We start from the raw sequence: 20398 nt of genomic DNA, 5'->3' as shown, positions 1-20398 counted from the left end.
GAAGCCTCAATTACAATCTACCAGTCAAAATACAAAGGACATTATTAGCCTCCCAAGTAACAATTATTGCTACAGTTGATATTTGCCATAAGGATTTTTTTTTTGTTATTGAAAATGCTTAGCAATGTATCCCAATAACTAATTTGTGAAAGTTTCATATTTGAACTGAAGAGCGCATATAGTATGGTCCCTCAGGAGCACACAATGTGGCTTGCAATGTAGAGAACAAAAGTTTAAAAGTGATATCTAATTTGTAAAAAGGAAAAAAGTTTATATAAAGTTGTAATCTTGTACCTCAAAAATCTATCAGAAAATATTGTTTTAATATTGAAAAACTCTCTAATTGATCATCTGGACAACAAGATATATAAATATGGCAAAAAAAAAAAAAAAATGATTTTAAGTCTCAAAAATAGTGCATCTTGCAACACACTATCTAGACCCTCCATTTTCAAGATTTTTATATGTTTATAGTTCTACTTGATTTTAACCGTTTTTAAAGTTTAAATTTTTATAATTAGATACAAAAATAGATTTTGAGATATGATAAAATTTGGAGGTATGCCTTAGTTGGATTGTTTAAAGTTGCAACCTTATAGAAACCTAAAAATATCTTTCTAAAATAATTTAATTAAAAAAATTTACCATTTAAGCAAAAGGGCAAAAAAAAGAAAGGAAAAAAAGTGAAATGGGACGTTTCTCCTATACTGTTCCCTCATCCTCATGGAAAAGTAAATTGGAAAGTCCCCCTTTTCTCAGTTCAGGTCAGTTGTATAAGGTGCAAAGTAACTTCAAAACTCATTCCCTCTCCTAAAAAATCAATCACTGCATCATAAAAAGTCATTATCTCTCTAAAATTCATCCTTAAAATATGTAGGCAAAGAGTATCCATTCGGTAGAATAACACGTCTTTCTCTCTTCTCAACTCAATAAATTAAGTCCTCTCTCTTCTCTACTCTATACATCATAAACAATCTTTCTCTCTCTCTCTCTCTCAACTCCATCCTCAAAGCTTCAGCCATGGTGAAAAGAATCCCTGTAATTGACCTTAAGTGCTTTCCTCAACAATCTTCAGCTCTCCTAAAAGGCTGTGAAGAATTTGGTTGCTTCAGGCTTATCAACCATGGGATGCCGTCTAAATCCATGTCCGAAATGAAATCAACAGTCAGATGCTTACTAGATCAGCCATTGGAAATCAAGAAACAAAACATTGATGCCATAAATGGCAGTGGTTATATGGCTCCAAACGCCATTAATCCACTTTATGAGGCTCTGGGTCTCTATGATGCTCCATCTCCACAAGCTATTCAAGCTTTTTGTGATCAGTTACAGGCCTCGGATCCACAAAGGTGATCAAATAAGGGAGAAATTATCTTCATCTTTTTAGCATTAAAAATAGAAAATTGATATGAAATTATTATTACAATTATTATTATTATTATTATGATTATTATTATTATTATTATTAGTGTTGTTGTTGTTTTCTATTTATAGCGAGAATCGGCTAAGGAGGTTTCTTTTGATTTTACTTGAGTATTTAATTTTTTCAGAAGAAAAGACGGAAAGGCCTTCGTTTTAAAATTTTACATGAAATTAAGTGAATTTAAGAGAGCAGAGCCATCATGGATCACTCTTTAGAAAGAGAATGATTACCGTGCTGTAGATTCATCCATCGACTGAAAGAGAGTGATTGTTTGCTAGAGTTCAAGATTCTTTTGATGTGGATAACTGCTCTAGCCATGCCCGATTCTTACTAGAGTTCGAGATTCATCATCATCATCGTAGTTTTTTTTCAATTAATTGGGTCTGCTATATGAGTCCTGGTGTCTTATTAACCTCTCTTAAAGGTCGTGCTCTTGGGGAAATCATAAATCCTTATATCTTTTCGAACTACTTCCAACCGTGTTCTTGGGCTTTCTTCTTGTCATTTTCGATCCTTCCATTTGAAAATATTTGCTTCTCCTAACCTGTGTTGTACATTTCTCCTAACCTGTGTTGTACAGAATCTGCGCCACACGAGATTTGTTCTTTCTTTCTTTTTATTTTTTATTTTTTTGTTTGAATTGGGGTGTAGAGAGAGATCTCAAAAATGCGACTCTAATTGAAAATTTATCTCCTCTCTCTAAAAATGATAGGGACACCATCCAGTCCTACTCTCATAAAATCTATGAAGTCGCCATGGATGTGGCCTCGAAGATGGCGGAGAGCTTGGGTTTAGAGGCAGATCTATTCAATGGATGGGCTTGCCAATTCAGGATCAACAAATACTTGTTCAGTGAAGAGAAGTTAGGAGAAACAGGGGTTTGCATACACACTGATTCAGGCTTCCTGACTGTGCTACAAGACGATGAGAGAGTGAGTGGGCTTGAGGTGATGAGTAAAAATGGTGAATTTGTGGAGGTGGAGCCATTACCAGGTTCTCTCATTGTCATACTTGGTGACATGGCTCAGGTAAGAGAAAACACACACACACACACACTACTATCTCTCTCTCAACTCACTCCCAAATTATGCATTTCTTTCTCTCTCTAAACATCCGCGTAAACTGAGTTGTTATTTCATCTCTCTATCGTCGCTCCTCTCTCAAAAAAAAAAAAAAATAACAAATAGGGTGGGGAATAAGTTGTTCCTTTCCAAAAGACTTCGTAACCATGTGGGAGTATACTATTCATATACCCATCGATCTTTTAGATCCCGGGGGGATGTGATCTCTAGAGCACGACAACTAACCTCAAACAACAAAAAACACTCTCATCTCTCTATGTACTTTAAAAAAAAAAAGCATCCCAAGATTACACCGGAACCATCAAATTTTTGGAGGGAATTATCTAGATGTTCTAAAACCCAAAATCCAGATGAATTCTAAAATTTCAAACAAGAAGAAACTCCCAAATAAATATCTTGTCTGAGAGAGTAAACATAATATATACTCCTAAGAGAGCGTAGTATACGCTCACTTTTTTTTAAGCAAATGACCCTAAGATAATTTTTGAAGAATGTTTTTTTTTTTGGGTAAGTATTTTTGAAGGATGTTTCAACCCCATGAGATCACTTGCCACAAGCAATTATGTTGTTTTCTTTTCAACAAATATATTTGTCTTTTAGCATGGATTCTCTTTATTATACCCTTTTCTCTCTCATCAGTTATAAATATCTCACTGCATTCAAACATAACATTCACTTATTTATAAAAGGACACGGTTTCTACACGGCTAGCTTGCATATCGTAGAAACACTTACTTGACAATAAATATACTTTTTGAAAAAGTATATAATGAGATAATTTATTTTTGGTACAATTATAATTAATCTTGATCATGATGTCAAATTAGATGGTTGTATTTATTTCATTGACTAAACTTAAAATTCAAAAGAAACTTTGTGATACACTTAAGCTAGTAGATTTCACATTGGATGATTATAAGTAATTGTGACCGGCTTATACAAAAAGTAAATAGTCTCATTGTATACAATCTCATTTTTTAAATATAATTTGATCCTAAATTTTAGAGAATATATAATCTTTAACATGAAGATTATGAATATAAAAAAAAATTAAAAATTAAAAATAATAATTATATTAAGAAAACATTTCACCCCCTCGTTAGTTACAATTGTTTTTAGATGGACCACCTATTTGCATCAGTATGCTTTATAGCTCTTGACCCTCGATTTGCGGTCCTGCCCACCGTGAAACAATTTTCCTTTCTTTTCTTTTTAGTTGAGCGGGGAAGGGTTCCCCTACTAATTTGTAGGGATGTTCTTCAATTATTAATATTTCGGTGCATTCAAACATCACATTTGCTTACTTACAAAATCCACTTTTTAATAGATCAATAAGGAAATTATTTTCTAGTAATGTTTGTGGGCAATCCAGTCTTTCGGAATCTCAAGAAAAGGGGATAGTTGTTTTGGTTGACAACTTTTATAAAACTACCATAAAACTCAATCTCGGACCAAAAAAACGTGCAAATCGATCAATTCCATCTCATCTAAAACTAACAGGATTTCAAGTCCAAAAATGATCTATATTACAATATGTTTCTAGGTACTCTATTTCAAATATTTATATATTAGTTAGGTTTAGATTATTTTTGGATCTTCAAATTTAATGCTGGAATAAAATTCACAAAGATCATAAGTAACAGATTTGTGGTCTTCGGCAAGGTCTTTGAGGTGTTGATTTTGGCAAAGCCGTGGCCCCATCATAATCACAGCCTTGAAAATGCCCATTTGCAGGAGCAATGTCATACATTAACTCCCTCGAGCAAAAGTGCTCTTTAAGAGAATTATTTTATTTGAAATTTTGGGATCCATCTAAAATTTGTTAGATTAGTATTTTCAAACAAAATTAGACTTTGAGTTCTTCAGCAATTTGATTTTGCCCTCCAAAAATTAGACATTCAATCATGAGACCTTTTTCAAGCACATAGATATGCGACTCGAACTTTTCTTTTTTATTATGTTAAAGGTAGTTGCTAGGCTTAAGAGATTGCACTATAAAAATTTTTGTTTTGCAAAATACCACCACCAGGTTCGGTTTTACTTGAGGGAGCAAATGAACAATATGCTCCTACATAGACGATAAATGACTAAATCCGGTACTTATTTGGGCATGGATCAAATAAAATGGAACAACAAAGGTTTGGAGCAATGGGAGGTTCCTGAACGTGAAGCACAAGGTGATGTGCAAAGAAGCCACAGTGAGAGTCTCAATCGCCTTCTTCTTATTGGGACCAAAAGGTGGGACCACCATGGAGGTCCACACTAAGCTAATTGATAGGGAGCATCCACGCCTTTATCGACCCATGAGTTATGAAGAGTACAGAAACATGCGGCTTTCAACTGGTGACCGTGATGGCGATGCTCTTGCCCTTTATTTGTGCACCTAATAAATTAAGGGGGATGATAAAAATGTATGCTACTCTTGAAAGATCATAGCTACAGTGTTGACGCGGAAAACCTCTCCCTCTCCCTCCCCTCTCTCTCTTTCTGATAAATTAAGGGGAACAAATAACAAGGTATGCTACTCTGATTTTATATTATAAAATCAGAGCTATGATTTTGGAGGCTGAAGACCCCTTTCTCTCTCTTTAGATTTACACCATTTTTGGAGCTTTAAATTTTATAATCTAAAGATAGGTTGCTGCAACTTTACCTTTCATAGTAAAATCAATGCTCTATGTTCAATGCCAAAGTAAAAGATAAACAATCTTATAGTATACTTTCCAATTACCATCCTCTCTAAAATTACAGATTAAGATTTATCTTCTCAATACTCTCCCTCCTTTTTTTTAACTCTCAAAAAAATTATTTTAGTCAACTGAAATGCTTTGGATCTCTTTTACACCTGGGAATGTACATTAGAAAGGGTGGAGTTTCTGTAAGGCATCAACCCGAAACAATCAAAGTAACACGTACCTCAAATTTATGTTAAAAAATTATGGTAATTATTGTCAAAAATAAATCTTAAACGATCAAAGTAAGTCGTACCTCAAAACTATGTTAAAAAATATAGTTTCGGAATTGGAAAGCTTTGCAATGGCATGCAAATCTATCATCACCATAAATTATGGAATTTAAAGCATTGAACAAATCTACAAATTGTTAAAATTTTTAAAAATTGACTGTTCAGATAATGCGTTTCAAGACGCAGTATTTTTATGACTCTTGGAGTTGGTTTTTTTCTTTTTTTTCTTTACACATACATCTTGAAGTCAAAATGATCAATTTGAAAGTTTTCTAATATTGAAAAACCTTTTCCAACGGTTTTTTGAAGTGCGCCTTATTTTAACAGTACCTTACGAAAACTTTTGCGCCTTATTTTAACAGTACCTTACGAAAACTTTTCCAACTAGACATGGGTCACAAGATAAAAGAGTAATATATCTCCTATACATTAATCTCTCTCTCTCTAAAAATTTCTTAATTATAATATAGGCATTGGAGATGGCTATATTTCTTTCTCTCTCCCTCCCCCCTCTCTCTAGTTCAAAGTTTTATTTTCCTTTCTAAAATTTCTCTCTTCCTCTTTCTCTCTCTGTATTCTCTCTAATTTTTCTATATTCTGATTTCATCGAATTATTTTTATTGGAATTTTTTACTTTCGACAAAAAAATGCAGTTAATCATAGGATCTTGACAACAACAAATTCTAACAGCCTCAAAAGGTTAGGTAACAAAATTAGTTTCATTTATTCTGTGGTATTGTATTTTATTTGTTTGTATTATTTGCCAATTAACCTAATAGCATTTTATTTATGTAATTTATTTATTTATTTTTGTGTGATTAAAAAATGGAGATGAAATTAATTATCTAATAATAATTATAAAATATTTTATAATAGAAATATAAAATATTGTAATAGTATTAATCTATTTTTATATTTTACATTACTATAATTGAATTGACAATATAATAATAAGGGTACGGTTTGTATAGAGCCTAGGCTCTCAACAATCAAATTAGAGCCTACCTTCAAATAGTATCAAAAAATGTGGTTTCAATATGAGAAATCTTTGTGATAGCCTTAAAATATATTTTTATATTTATTTATAAAGTTTAAAGCTTAAAAAATAGTGCAGATCGACTAATCTATGAAAACTTGAAAATCTTGAAAATACACTATTTTCAAAACTTGAAATCCATTTTTCTTATGTCCATGCATCTTGATATCGAGATATCCATGCAATTTGAAGTAGGCTCAAATTTGATAGAACCTCAACTCTATATAAACTTTTCCCTTTTAATAATATCCTCTCCATGCTATTTAACTTGATATATTAAAATTTGTGTTATTTTAAAATATCACATAAATAAAATATTCTATCACATAGGATAGTATAGAGACATAGACACGGTCATTTTTCATTCAATAGATTGTTTCTCGTAATAGTTTTATAAATATTATATTGTTTATATAATGTTTCAATAAAACCTATTATGCAAGTGCATCTTACTGGTGTATTATACTAGATGAGGATTTATACCATGCCTATTGTTATCCAGTATGGTGTGTATCTTCATCTAATACATAAAATATGGTAGATGAAGATACACACCATATATATATATTTATAAATATTTGTTATGTTCAACACTTCGAATGATTTTGATAGATCATCTCCAAAGTGATCGTGGCAATAGACTATTATTTACATTATAACAAGTTGTTGCTTAAACAGCAAATTCTTAATTAAAAATAATTTTCAACTCTTATATGCAAGGTTAGAAAATATAATATACAAAATATATAATTAGGATACCAAACAATTTAGATATGAAAATTCTCTAAAGAAATATCATTAAGTTGTTGCTCAATTACCTTCCCCTTTAAGCAAATTTGATTTCAAATTGGCAGAAATCATATAAATTTTAAAATGGATAAATAAAAACCCCCAAAAAGTTAATGAGGTTTTGTACTTCTTCCTTTTACTTGAAAAAAAAAAAAAAAGAAAGTTAAGAAGATTTATGGAATTAAGACTTCGATAGTTTTATACAAGGGGTCAATCTTATTTATTGAAGTAAGAATCACACTTAAAAAATCTATCCATAAAGTTGTTTCAATTTCAAAAAACCCTTCAATTAATCATCTCAGCCTCAAGATGCAAGGACATGATTTCAAGTTCTAAAAATAGAGCCTTTTGTAACATATTATCTTGACAATCTATTTTTAAATTTTCGAATTGTTTATAGATCTGCCTGATCTTGACCATTTTTTGAAGTTTTAAATTTAGTAATTAGGGATGAAAATAAACTTTTAGATCATCATAGGAGTTTCCAATAACAAAACTGCATCTTTTAGCAAGATTTAGAGGTACACCCTATACTGATTGTTTAAGGTTTACATCTCATAAACCTAACCCTTGAGAGTTCAGCTTGATCTCATCTGATCTTTTACATTAGAAAAATTTAAAATTACAAAAACTCTAAAACAGCCTAAACTTGCTTTCTAATAATCCGTTAATTCAACCTGACTTATATTAATTAGAATATAGATGATCCAAAAAAATATGCTCACATATTATTATTTGATTTCAGCTTAAATCGAATTTAAAAGCTAAAATTTGTCAAATACAATTTAAAACCAATATTTTATTTACCAATGTCACCATTACCTATTTTGAAGAAGGGGCTCAAGGCTAGGTGGTCAAGGTGTTGCGTCACCATAATACGATGTCTGAGTTTCATTCCTACTACAAGTAGGGGCTGCCCTCCCTCTAAATTACTCAACGAGAAAGAAAAGATAATATACTTAGTTAATATATTTGAATTCATTGGTGTATAAATGAATTCATATTTCTTAATCTAAATAAAAAATTAGATAATATACGTATTTAATATAATATATTACAGTGCCAACAATTAAATTTTGAATCAAAAGACATGTACAAGGGTATCGTGATAAGATCTCAATAATGATAATTCTCACCAAACACTGAACAATATCTTAATTACATCAGATTGTTGAGTTGCGAGCATCTTGTTTGAAAGCCATATGCTAGCCTAGTATACTATCCCAAAACAATTTGCCTCTTCAATGGTAGTCATGGAAAGACACAATTCAACATTCAACTGCTTAACCACACAAGAACAAGATTGAATAAAATTGATTTACACTATACTATAAATTTCTTGTCCAAATTCAAGCCAACAAATCTTCAAAGGCCAAAGGCACGGTTACCTTCTCTAATTAAAAAATAAAATAAAAATTAAGGGCAAAGGCACAGTTTATTTACATCAAATTAGAAACTAAAATATCAGGGGCTATTGCAAAAATATCCCAAATATCCAACAGCTTCATAGAATATCCAAAATACCCTTGAAGTACAAAAAATGGCAAACTATTACCCAGCCAGTAAGAGGGACATTGCAATCATGTCCACTTCAAGGGTATTTTAGACACTGGAGCAGAAGAACTTTGGTAGACAATCACCAAGGGGAAAACTTATAAAACACATCAATGTAGGATCCAAGGGACCACCTTTGCTAGTTCTCTTGATACTAAATACCTGAAAGAGAAATTGTAAGGCACCCACTCAATGCTTTGATGTGGTTTTCCTTGGATCAATTTGTGCATGGAAATTTGCTTCGTTTCAGGTAGGCAGCCATGGATCATTTGCAAGAGGTCTGGCAAGCTTACTGAGGCATCTCTCGAGAAATTGTCAAGAATTTTTGGAAGGAGGATTCTAGTTTCGTTTTGAATATTAACAGTTGCTTGAATGTACTCGTCTTTTGCAACTTCGAGCTCTTGAAAGATCCTCTTTGCCGTGTAAACACGGACCTGAGAGAGAGAGAGAGAAAGAAAGAGAGAGAGTAAATGCCCCTTGCTAGATTTTGCATTCAAGGTGAATCCATGAATGCATGAGCACAGCAACCTGTTCTAGTTCATCATAATTTATAAACTTTCTTAAAACATGAAATGACAAAAAAGAACAGACTGGCTACTCTCTTATTCTCATATACTAAACAATTGACAAGGGAGATTTTGTAAAGAATATACATGGTGAGTTAAGCTCGTACCGCAGGATCCGAATGTCCTCCTGAGCAAAGGGCAAAGTGAAGAAGTGGTTCTTGACAGTCAAGTGCATATGAATGAAAATCACTTCGGCCCTTCATCTTCATCCCTGATGAAAATAGTGCTCTTAGCCACTGCATACACATGACAAAACACGAATAATTATCACCATCAAATTCAAATGCATGGTAAAGCAAAAATTACACAAAGAAGGATGGCTTGCTAATAGAGACATACTATCTTATAGTATCTTACTGATAATCATTTTGCAATGCAATTCTTTAATGAGACCAGAAGAAAGGCTCAATTGCATTCAAGATTGAAACATTGGAGAAAAAAAAATCGAAATGTGCAAATCATACCTGAACAGGACGGTTTGTATGACATCTCAAAACGAATCGCTCAATTATGTAGGAATTTATGGTTTGGCCACCCACATTATATGCAGCCTGAAAAACAATTTCTTTTTCAGAATATTAATTTTCTTTCAGGAATAACAGTAAAATGAAGTTCGTATAAAACTAGCATGTAGCAATACCTTGAGAAGTAGGGATGCTCTTTTCAAATTACTTCGAGGAACTCCATAAGCTAAATATGCCTGTGCAATAACATGGAGCATGGATAATGATCATTGTACGGAACAAATGTCATGGTATATGGAAGCAATAATAAATTCAGTTCTTCATGTAATATGGAAGCAATAGCCAATTCAGGTCTTCATGTAACTTAAAAGGCGAACCAAGCAACTCACAAGTTTGGATGTGAAAAAAAACAGCCTACTGAAGAATAATAATGAGAGACTCAAATGAACCATAGAGTTTTTACATCATACATGCATTGACAAGGCATTATGTATGTTTATCCAAAAGGCAAGCTTCTCTTCATGTGACAACTTTCTTGGATCAACTTTTTCCAGTCGCTGGATCAATGACCTGCAAGAAAGAAATATTATTATACATTGTGGTGAAGCAATAATGCCTGCCTGGTTCAGTCCTAGTTGAAATTAGACATGACATTAAAAACACACCAGTGCAAATTCTAGAATTTTAAAGTAGTAAAAGGAAGACCTCCGTATAAACCTAATACTCTTTCAATATATAAGCAAAAGCCAGAATAAAAAATTAACATATGCTCCACGTGAAAAGAAATACAAACTTTTAATGCTACAACTCAATCCAGGGATTTGATTCAATATAAGGATTTGAATTCAGAAATCAACAAGCGAGGCATAAGAAAATGCCGCAACTTAAAAGTTTTCATTGAAGGCACCTTTAATTCAAGAGGTTTAAAGTGAAATGCCATGGGGGAAAGGGGAGCTGATCTTTTAACTACAACTATACCTGAAAGGTACTTCTCTATGGGCAGCAGTATGTAAAGACCACGCTAAGTAGGCTTGCACATCAAAGTATAACTATGGCTCATGTACAAAGAGCTAACAATCATAGTGACCCCAGCTACTGAAAGTTCATCATATCTATAGACATACAACACTTGAAAAACCATTCATATCAGTGCATGCTTAACTCAGAGAGCAGCGGAAGGATCATTGCAGAAACTGTGAGAAGCTCTACAACCTGAAAAACGTAAATGTATGAAGAAAAAGGTAGCATCTTATGGAAGAATCATCATATACATGAAAGCATGTAGCCATTGAAGTTTCTCATGGCTTTCTTCCTCAAACAAAATGAGCAGTACCCGTCCAAATAAATTGCAGAGAGTAATAGATACTACAATAAGCTGATTTAGTAGATCTACTGAATAAGCAAAACAGTGCACAGTAACTGTTTTCTATGGTTTCCGTTAAAAGATAAATACAATACCTATAAGTTTGCAGCATCCGTGAAGCATAATTCAATCTGTCACTATCTACACATATTGATGGTAGTTCAATCATCATGTTATAGGGTCCACGATTATCATTAGGACTTCCACCAGGAAAAGAGTTCATCATAGCCTCACTCTTACAATGGGGACTCCAAATATCAGATTGAGCTTGTGGAGACAATGTGCTCAATGAAGACAAGGATGAAGTTGGGGAAACATATGGGCCATGATTCGGAAGGGGGGGTTCTGCAAGTCTGCAATATATAGATGCCATACATTTAACTATATCTTCAGAGAGTCGATTTGGGGTCTCAGGAATGTGATCTGAAATAGATGTTCCCAGAAGATCTGCTAGACTTAAAAGGCATGACATACCACTCTTCATCTCCTGCAAGGAGGTCAGAATACCGCATGAAACTAAAAAACTAGATTACTTCAATAATAGCTTCCTAACCAGTTATGCATATAGAGCACTAGATGAGATCATATGAGAGATCTTTCAACAAAGTTGCAATAAGCCCGAAATATGATATTATATAATTTCATTGTACATTCCAGTAATGGTAATCAAAATTCTAATAAGCACCATTTCACAAATTGTATGGTTCTCAAGAACCAATAAAACGTGTGATCCTACTCATTCTATGTTATAGTCACATATTGGCCCTCTGCAATTCTAGGGTTCTTTGACGAAATTATCACTTGTATCCATTTCATTATGCACATTAAAATTTCAAAATATATTCTCCATAGGTACATGTGTATTACATTCACCTAAATTGAAAAACAAGTCCTTGCAACTATCAGAACAGAGAGGAAGAAGCACCATTTTTGCACTGTAACTTCCTGAAAACATAAGCAGGAAATAAAAATTACCGAGGGTAAAGATATGGGTTCTGAATGACAGGTTTGTAAAATCCTAGGGTTCCCTCTAAGAGGAGAGGTTCCCTTTCTAGTATCAGATGAGCCATGTAGAAGGGATGATTTGTTACTTTGGATACTACAATCTCTTTGCTCCTCTCTATCACCAACATCATCAGACACCTTCCTTATATCTTCATGAGAACCTTGTGAAGATGAACAATGGCTAGATGGAAATTCTGTATCTGGCATAACATCGGCTCCATCTTGCTCTGGTAATCCCTTCTCAGAAACTGAAGTTGAGATTCGTCTGTGTCCCACTTCTGCCATATGTAAAGAAGCCACATGATGATCAAATACCTTTCGATATAATGACAGTAGATACTGTTCCAAATGCACAACTTCCAACTCTAGCACAGCGATCTCCTTGATCAGCTCTGCAATAGGCTGCATTCCATGGACAACATGTTTAGAAAAAACAAAGGCAAATAAACAGTCAAAGTGGATGTTGATTACTGGAGTAATAAATTTCAGGAAAGCAGTGATGCTGCAAGCAAAAATTTCTGAAGAGCATTCAAATTCTAACTGATGGCTTTTTATTTTCCAGGGAGCAAATTTATTTGAAGTAAATATTGAAAATGGCACACCTACACTGCATGACCATTACAGTATAAGTAACCATACAGCTTATGTGAAGATTCAAAACTAAGTTCCATTAATTGACTACAAAAATATTACCATGGCGAAAAGGCAAGATCATGCTTATGAAGCATCAGGGACAAAACCATAGAATAGCTGCAAAAAAAGAAACAGTAATTCTACATGGCATTTCATTTTGTTTTCAAGATATTTCTACTGATGTATGAACTGTAAAAGAAATGGTTCTTAAAGTGGCAGATGCATAGAGAATAACCTATTTTTTCCCACACTAAGCTACATAAAAAATAAAGAAGAACAATTGGGAGAGTTTCTGTTTCTAAAAAACATATTTCCCAAAGCCAAAGAAAAGATCTCCCTAGACCTCTGAAAGTACTTTTCTTTCTTTCGGGATCTCTCTCTTTCATTTTAGTCCAAAACATAGACAAGATGGAAATGAACCCTCCCAATTTTATTTTTATTCTCGCAAAACTCGTAGACTGCACCAATTGCAAACCATTGGTTCTTCCTTGTCTCGGTTGATTTGAATGGATGGAACAAGTTGACAAACTAGATGTTGCACTTGATTCCTTATGATCATGACAAAGAACTATGTCATCCTAACTTATGGAACGGAATCCCATTGCCCTGCAACCTTTTGCTTCCAAATTACACCAATTTCAAGCACCAAAAGAAAATCTGATTCTGAGAAATAATTTCACTCTTTCTAATATTCCTATCTATCACCAGACCTACAGCTGTATCTGACCAACACAGGTTTTATCAATAGCATCGGTCAAGCATGGTTATCATCCAGCAAAAGCCATTATGCTACATACGTTGGTCTCTATTAGCAAGCACACACCTCAACAATGGTTTATAAATATTTCAACAATTCATCATGTTATGTTTCTTGGAGAGCACATGAATAGAAAGACTCATCCAGACATTATTTCTCTGTCTAAACCTAGAAAATGAAATGAAAAGAACAACCTTTGGGATGGTTGTGCCATTTGAAATATCACTACAGGTGGATCTGTACCCTAATGCTTTCTCCAGGGCCCCACGTAGAGAAAACTGGTCCTGCAGTCTCCTCTCAAGCTGCACAACCTGTATGAATGAAACCAGAAAGAGGAAAGAAATATTTGTAAACAGAATCAAAAACAAATCCAGCACTTTGAGAGGAAAACAATGTATCCCTAATATGATGGAAGGAAAGAATAATGCAAGCATCCTTCTCATAGATATCGATGGAACTGATAGATACTAGTTTAAGAATTAGTAAGTCAACAGAACATAATTCCTCACTGCATGAATCAAACAATTCAAAGCTGAAAAGTTTACACTGTTCAGAATGCAGTACAAGAAGTTACGTTATTGACAGAGAAAAGGATTCTGTCATTGGCTATAGAAGAATTTGCAGATGGGTAATAAATTGATGCACTTATTTGATTAAAATTAATCAACATATGGTCTATCATTTTATTTATTATGATTGCTCCAATTTTCCACCAAATCTCTCTGGATGTCTGTCAAATAAACAATCCAGAGAATAAACAAATCCTTATAGCATTCCTAGCATATGTCTTCAACTTCATGCCTACCATAAACTTATTGACATGATTAGGAAGAAAAAGAACTATCAACCCTTATGTCAATGTATAGTTCCATACCTCGCATTTTAATGATTGTTGTAAGCTATTAAGAGATTGTGTCTTCAGAACATCAATGCTATCATTGCCATTCTCCCAACTCTGCAAGTTAGTTTGGAAAAACAAGTGAGATCCTTCAAACAATATACAGTACGTTCAACAAAGTTGATTAGCTTCATGTTAGCTACCAGATCCAAAAGAAGAGAAAATTTCAAAACAAATGTATACATGTTAGATGCTTCAAAATGTGGCTGGGAGATGGAAACAGAACAGAACATGGAATTAGAACCCACTTCTAGCCCAACATAAATTCACCTCCAAGTTTGTCCTTTATAGTTCCAACATGATTCATAGCTCTCTTCTTAGTATGTTAGGGTCTAGACTTAAAAGACTTTCACCCCCACCCATTGCTGGAAAAATCATCTGTTCCAACCGGTAATCGCCAGGTTAGAATGGAACAGGCCAGTTCCGGTCTCGGCCGGTTTTGGTGACCGGCCGGATATTTTAAAAAAAGCACATAAAAAATTATATAAAATCTCAAAATTTAAGGGATTTGTTTTTAATGTATCTTTAATGTTTTTCATCATTATAATAATTTATTTTTACATTTTCCCATCTTTTTTAAAAAAATTCAAAAATACCCCTGGACGCAAATCGATTATCTAGAATTCATTTTTTTCATTAATTTTCATGTGCTTTGTTTAATCATTCTTTAAATATACTTTTTTATATTTTAGTAGATTTTTTTTGCATTTTTTATTTTTCTAACAATTTTTTAGCCATCCGGGACTTGCCCTGTTAGAACAGTTGAACTAGCCGGTTTGCCGGTTAGGCCGGTTGAACCGTTTCTAGGCCCATGTCGGGTTAACCGTTCAATTTTTCCAAGACTGCCCCCACCTGTCTCACATGATAACTGATGAATCTCTTAATCTCATGCTTCTCAACCTCACTTGCCTCACTTGTATTTGTATCATTCTTATACTAATATGAGAAACCACAACAAGAACTGATCCCCAATAAGCTATGGCAGAAAGAAAGGCAGTGAGTTTATTGGCCAACATAATAAATATCAGCGTGTCACCTTACGAGCCAATCCTAATAAGTACATTTGATTCATATATTTGATTCTCTAAGAGCTATTCAGATTCTTTCTCTAGTTTAAGTATAATATAATATAGCCAAAAACAAGACATCATCATATTGATAAGACTGACACTGAGAAGTAAAGCAAAGTTCAGGACATTTAGATACAGTTACAGGATCAGTGTTTCATTGGAAAGACAACAAACAGCTTTACCAGTTTCACATGGCTGGGTGCTTGAGGCAGCGCAGGTAACATGTCTACATGGACATCACTTGTAGGGGCGCTGCAATCCAAATGGAAAGCAGATTTAATAAATAAACACAAATATACCTTTGAAGCCTCTGCACAAACTTCAGCAAAACAGACTTCAGATAAACAGAGTAAAAATTGGTGCGTAAATATGGATTCAATTGGAAACCAAATTATCAGAAACCTACTAATACTGTTTCTGATGAGCAGCATGCACGCATGATGAATTCCCGTGACAACTCTTACAGGCTTATGCTACAATGTAGCATATGTAAATCAGAAATAACATAACTTTTCTCTGGAAACTGCTAAGCGTGGAACTTTTCTGTTTATAGATCATAAATGTGAGAACAAACAAATTATACTTCCTAATTTAACACACCCCTAGCTCCTTTCTCCTTGGTACACAATTTAAATGGTGACTAATATCGGCAACATTTGGTAGAGGTAGCCTGACAAGCCCCAGCTGAATCACCCAAATACAGAACCAAAGACTAGAAGGACCAGATGTATTCCCAGTATAGTGCAGAAAAGAAGGAGAAATATATCCTCAAACATAACATGGTTCCATAAGTTCAGTAACTTGGGCACATAAATCATGTTTGAATAACACACTAGATAAAAGCATATGCACCAACATGAAACAATTAGTTAGAAAATGAAAACTAAAATGGGAGTACATTCAGCCACTCACATTTTTTAATTATCTACTCACTACTTTTGATTCTACCACCAGAACATGGGTGGCAACACTGAACTCTTAGTTGATTTAACCACCAAAAATGGTGGGTGGAATAGTAGACAAGTGAATGACCAGATATGCTTCCTACTTAAATGTACGAAAAACCTAGGTTTCAGTTACTGAATTTTTAAATGTACTAAATCCTATAACATGTTTCATCTGAAACAGAGCACAGTTTTAGTTTCAAATGATGTTTTTACAAACCAGTTCTTTTTGTTGGCTGACCAAGTGCTATTTATAAAATGGAAAGATCATATAAACCTGTTTTCAATCTAGTAAAATAAAATGTACTGTAGAGCATAGGCTCCACTTACCCACCAGATAATGAGTTTGCAGAACTATAATTGGATTTGACAAAAGAAAATCAAATGCATATTATTGACATTCAAATCTGTCGATCAAGAAAAAAAGTTTGTTAGACACTCAGTCAGATCTTTATCTTAAAACCAACTCCATGACATGAAAACATTAATCATCCACCTTCAGATGTGGCTAGTGCTTCTTGAAGAGGGCAAGTCTAGCATACACAGTATGTGTAAATCATATCATTCACAGACCCCGTAATCCACCGTCCATCCTCAAAATCCATGGCTAATATTAACTGTGGTTCAGCACAAATCTCACACACAGGAATTATGGTTCATCTCCAGCATCTGCTGCTGACAACAGGCAGTGGATGTCCCTCCTGAGTAGGATACTCCATACATATATGATATACTTTTCCTTTCAAAGTTAGCTTTTCCAATCTTAAGTGAACCTTGAAAACCAAGATTTTCCCAATGAGGCACCCAATTGGACCGATAGAGGTAAAACACATACTAATTACAAAGAAAGAAAAATTGGCAAAAAAAAAGTAATATGCAATGTGATACACTAACATATGAGTTCCACCTCTGTGATCGAATGAGCTTCGAAGCTGATATCCTCTCAAAAGATGGCACTGGACATGTCATGTGGCACTTGTAGGCCAGCATCTCACAAGAACTGTGCTTTGGCACTCCCAATTCGCATATCATGGCTTTAGCTTACAAATATGCTCTCCCTTGCCTAAATCTCAGCATTTCTTTTACCATAAGACAAATAGGCTGACAAAAAGAAAAGAAGGAAATTAGACAGGAGAACCCAAAAAAATGGACAACATAAAGCAGAAGAAAAAGAAACAGCATCAAGACTGTCCAACCCCAGTTTGCACAAGGAAATCTCAACATTTTGAAATAAGTTACCGCATTCAGGACTGAACCATGGTTCTGAGAAGTAGCAAAGCTTACATACTTGAGATGGGCATCTCACACCCACATTCAGAACTTAGAGAAAAAAATGGAAATCTTAATCAACAAAACAACAAGAACTTAGAAAAAAATAAATATATAAATTCAGTACAACAGTAGCCATTTGAAACCTTGAGAAGGGAGAAAACCCATATTGGAGGGCACCATCCATTCACATACACAATCAGCACTCCGAAATAAAGAAACACTCAAATGAGACCACCAGAAGAGATCTTACAAAAAATGAACCCCATTACAACCCCAAGAAGGAGAATCCACACACTTAACTTTCAAAAGTAGTAAGAAGAAGGACTTTTGAAAGATGAGAAGGCTGACCTGAGATCGAAGCAGAACCCCAAAGTCAAAACATCACCGATGAGCCTCCTCTGCAAAATAAGCCAATATCATGACTTGCACCATTCAAAATGGTACGACGACTGCAGTCATATTGCCCCGGAAAAGAGGCATTTTCCATTCAATGTCAAGAGTTACTCACACTCTCACCCAAGTTGAGAACCCAAGCATTAAATCCATGGGAATGACAAGAGACGCCATTGGTCACTGCATAAATCTCACAAGCGCTTAAATCAAGGACAGAGAGAGCCTTGCGTCACAACTTGCAGAGAGAGAGAGTGAGAGTTATATAGTTGGGTGAAAAGAGGAGCAACCAAAATAATTTCTTGCGTCATCAGAACTACTGCAAAGGAACTATTAGAAACTAAAGCTCTCTCTCTCCAATGTACTATAATAATTGTTGGATGCTCTCTCTATAATGTACGACAGGAACTGTTAGAAACTAATGCTCTCTCTCTCTCTCTCTCTCTGCTGAAGGCTGTTAGGAACTAATTCCCTCTCCCTCTCTACAATGGGGGCAGTTAAATAAACTCTCCCTCTCTAAAGTCCCTCATTGAACTTTTCTTTTTCCCTCCAGTTTAGACAATGTACGACGGTGGTGGTTGGAAAACTAAGTAGTAATCAGCAAACCCACTTACAGAGAGAGCAATAAAAAACAGGCCCAACCAAGATGAAGTGGACCGCTAGGTCAATGGCTTAGACCCCTGGCTTAAGATAAGTGGCGGGAGCCACTGTTGCATTAATTGCTCCTCTGTGCAAGAAAAGGCACATTGACGACCGCTACCCCATTAAAACCACCATTGACAAATAAAAATGAAGGAATCAAGGAAATAAAAGATTCATTGCCTCCTCTTCATGGAGGACAAAGGCAGAAAGCTAATGTTGGAGCAGGTAGCCTGCCCACCTAATGTATTCCTAAACTTCCATTATAATAAGCAAGTGAAACCAATCCCGTATCTTCAATAATCAGTATAATAAAAAGGAAAGAAACCCATATTAGATTTAAGTAAAATAATATAAGCCAAACTGTAGACACCTCTTTGAGATTAAATCCAAGCGTAAACAAAAAACCATCCCAGATTTCAAGAAAAATATTAAGAAGCAAAACCCATCTCAGAATTCAAATAAAATTTGAAGATGAGCAAAACCCATCTCAGATTTCAAGTAAAGTAATGGTAATAAGCAAAACCCAGCTCAGATTTCTATGGGACTATGATGTAATGTCAGTAAAAATATAAGTTAAATGAGCTTACCTGAAGTGGACTTACAGTGAAGCTCATAGGGTGCTACAAATAGTAAGGCATTTGAAACCACTTGGACTCTGCTGTGATCTCTGATGATAGTCACGGGCTACCTCCTGTAGACTTTGTTTTAAATAATGATGTTTGTATACGTGCACTTAAAAGCAGAAGCTTAACGGTACAAAGTCTAATTAATTCAGAGCAAATGGTCTCTCAGCTACTTACTGTTTTATATGTGCTATAATAAAGGCAAGGTATACATATAAATACAACTGGTACCGTACACTAGTGGTATAATGGTATACAACTGTATATATGCTATACCATCGAGGAATCTACCATTGGTTACATTCGAGTACCTTTTTTTGTAAAAATGACATTATAAAAAATGTCCTTTTTTTCTTTCTTTTTTTGCTTTTTTTCATATCACTAAAAAAATTCTCAAATTTTTTAAAACCTGTTTTTTTTTTTACAAAAATACCTTTCATGATAGTCTTTTTTTTTTTTTTATGAAAATACCTTTCATGGTAGTTTTATATATATGTGAAGGCATCCCCAGAACCGGCTTTGCTCATTGGTGAAAAAACCGACCAACTATCTCTACACGAGCGAGTTGGAGTTGCGCCGGTGCTTAGATCGTAGTGAGTATGCATACTTCGATAAAGAGGTGGAAACCTAGCTTCTTCATCTGGACTGCATTTGAAAGAGAAGTTAGATCCAATGATTATCATAAGTCGCTCCAACCGCTCTATCTTCTTCTTCATTTTAGTGTCATAGCTAGCAGCCGTCTATTATACATTAACAACTATGGTCATAGTGGGTTTTAAGTGACTTTATATTAAGTTTAAGTCATCTAGAATCGTGTTTGAAGCATCATGGTACTTAAAACAACGTGATGGGTTATTCAACCATCACGGTTCTAATTGAACCGTGAGGGTATCCCGATGGTTTGATATCCGTGATAGTCAAG

At 34.4% G+C, this 20398-nt stretch overlaps 2 protein-coding genes across 12 annotated transcripts; one reads left to right on the top strand and one right to left on the bottom strand.

Annotated features, from left to right (window-relative positions):
- Window positions 1-961: 961 nt before the first annotated feature.
- On the top strand, window positions 962-5076 carry LOC18439622 (2-oxoglutarate-dependent dioxygenase DAO). Of its 2 annotated transcripts, none has more exons than XM_006849784.4 (3): window positions 962-1349; window positions 2136-2451; window positions 4644-5076. In XM_006849784.4, exons 1-3 carry the CDS (start codon window positions 1021-1023, stop codon window positions 4890-4892), a joined length of 894 nt encoding a protein of 297 aa, XP_006849847.1. In that variant the 5' UTR covers window positions 962-1020; the 3' UTR covers window positions 4893-5076. The 2 variants fall into 2 exon arrangements, with proteins under 2 accessions (XP_006849847.1, XP_088718791.1); XM_088862665.1 differs by having other exon boundaries at window positions 4535-5076.
- A 3522-nt stretch (window positions 5077-8598) lies between these two features.
- Window positions 8599-19560, bottom strand: LOC18439621 (uncharacterized). Of its 10 annotated transcripts, none has more exons than XM_088862659.1 (14): window positions 19441-19534; window positions 18330-18394; window positions 18170-18219; window positions 17457-17650; window positions 15788-15857; window positions 14512-14592; window positions 13832-13948; window positions 12218-12649; window positions 11338-11729; window positions 10350-10449; window positions 10056-10115; window positions 9880-9966; window positions 9523-9651; window positions 8599-9283 (listed from the first exon to the last, which is right to left on the bottom strand). In XM_088862659.1, exons 4-14 carry the CDS (start codon window positions 17579-17581, stop codon window positions 8960-8962), a joined length of 1917 nt encoding a protein of 638 aa, XP_088718785.1. In that variant the 5' UTR covers window positions 17582-17650; window positions 18170-18219; window positions 18330-18394; window positions 19441-19534; the 3' UTR covers window positions 8599-8959. The 10 variants fall into 10 exon arrangements, with proteins under 10 accessions (XP_088718785.1, XP_088718789.1, XP_088718786.1 ...); XM_088862663.1 differs by lacking the exon at window positions 19441-19534 and adding an exon at window positions 18826-19052 and having other exon boundaries at window positions 13881-13948; XM_088862660.1 differs by lacking the exon at window positions 19441-19534 and adding an exon at window positions 18826-19051.
- Between the last annotated feature and the right edge of the window lie 838 nt (window positions 19561-20398).

The sequence above is a fragment of the Amborella trichopoda genome, chromosome 3 (genome assembly GCF_054954075.1).
Source record: "Amborella trichopoda isolate Santa Cruz 75 chromosome 3, AtrichopodaSantaCruz75HAP2 v2.0, whole genome shotgun sequence".
NCBI classification, from domain to species: Eukaryota; Viridiplantae; Streptophyta; class Magnoliopsida; order Amborellales; family Amborellaceae; genus Amborella; species Amborella trichopoda.
The sequence above is the reverse complement of the archived record's forward strand: the minus strand, read 5'-3'. Positions and strand labels throughout refer to the sequence as shown.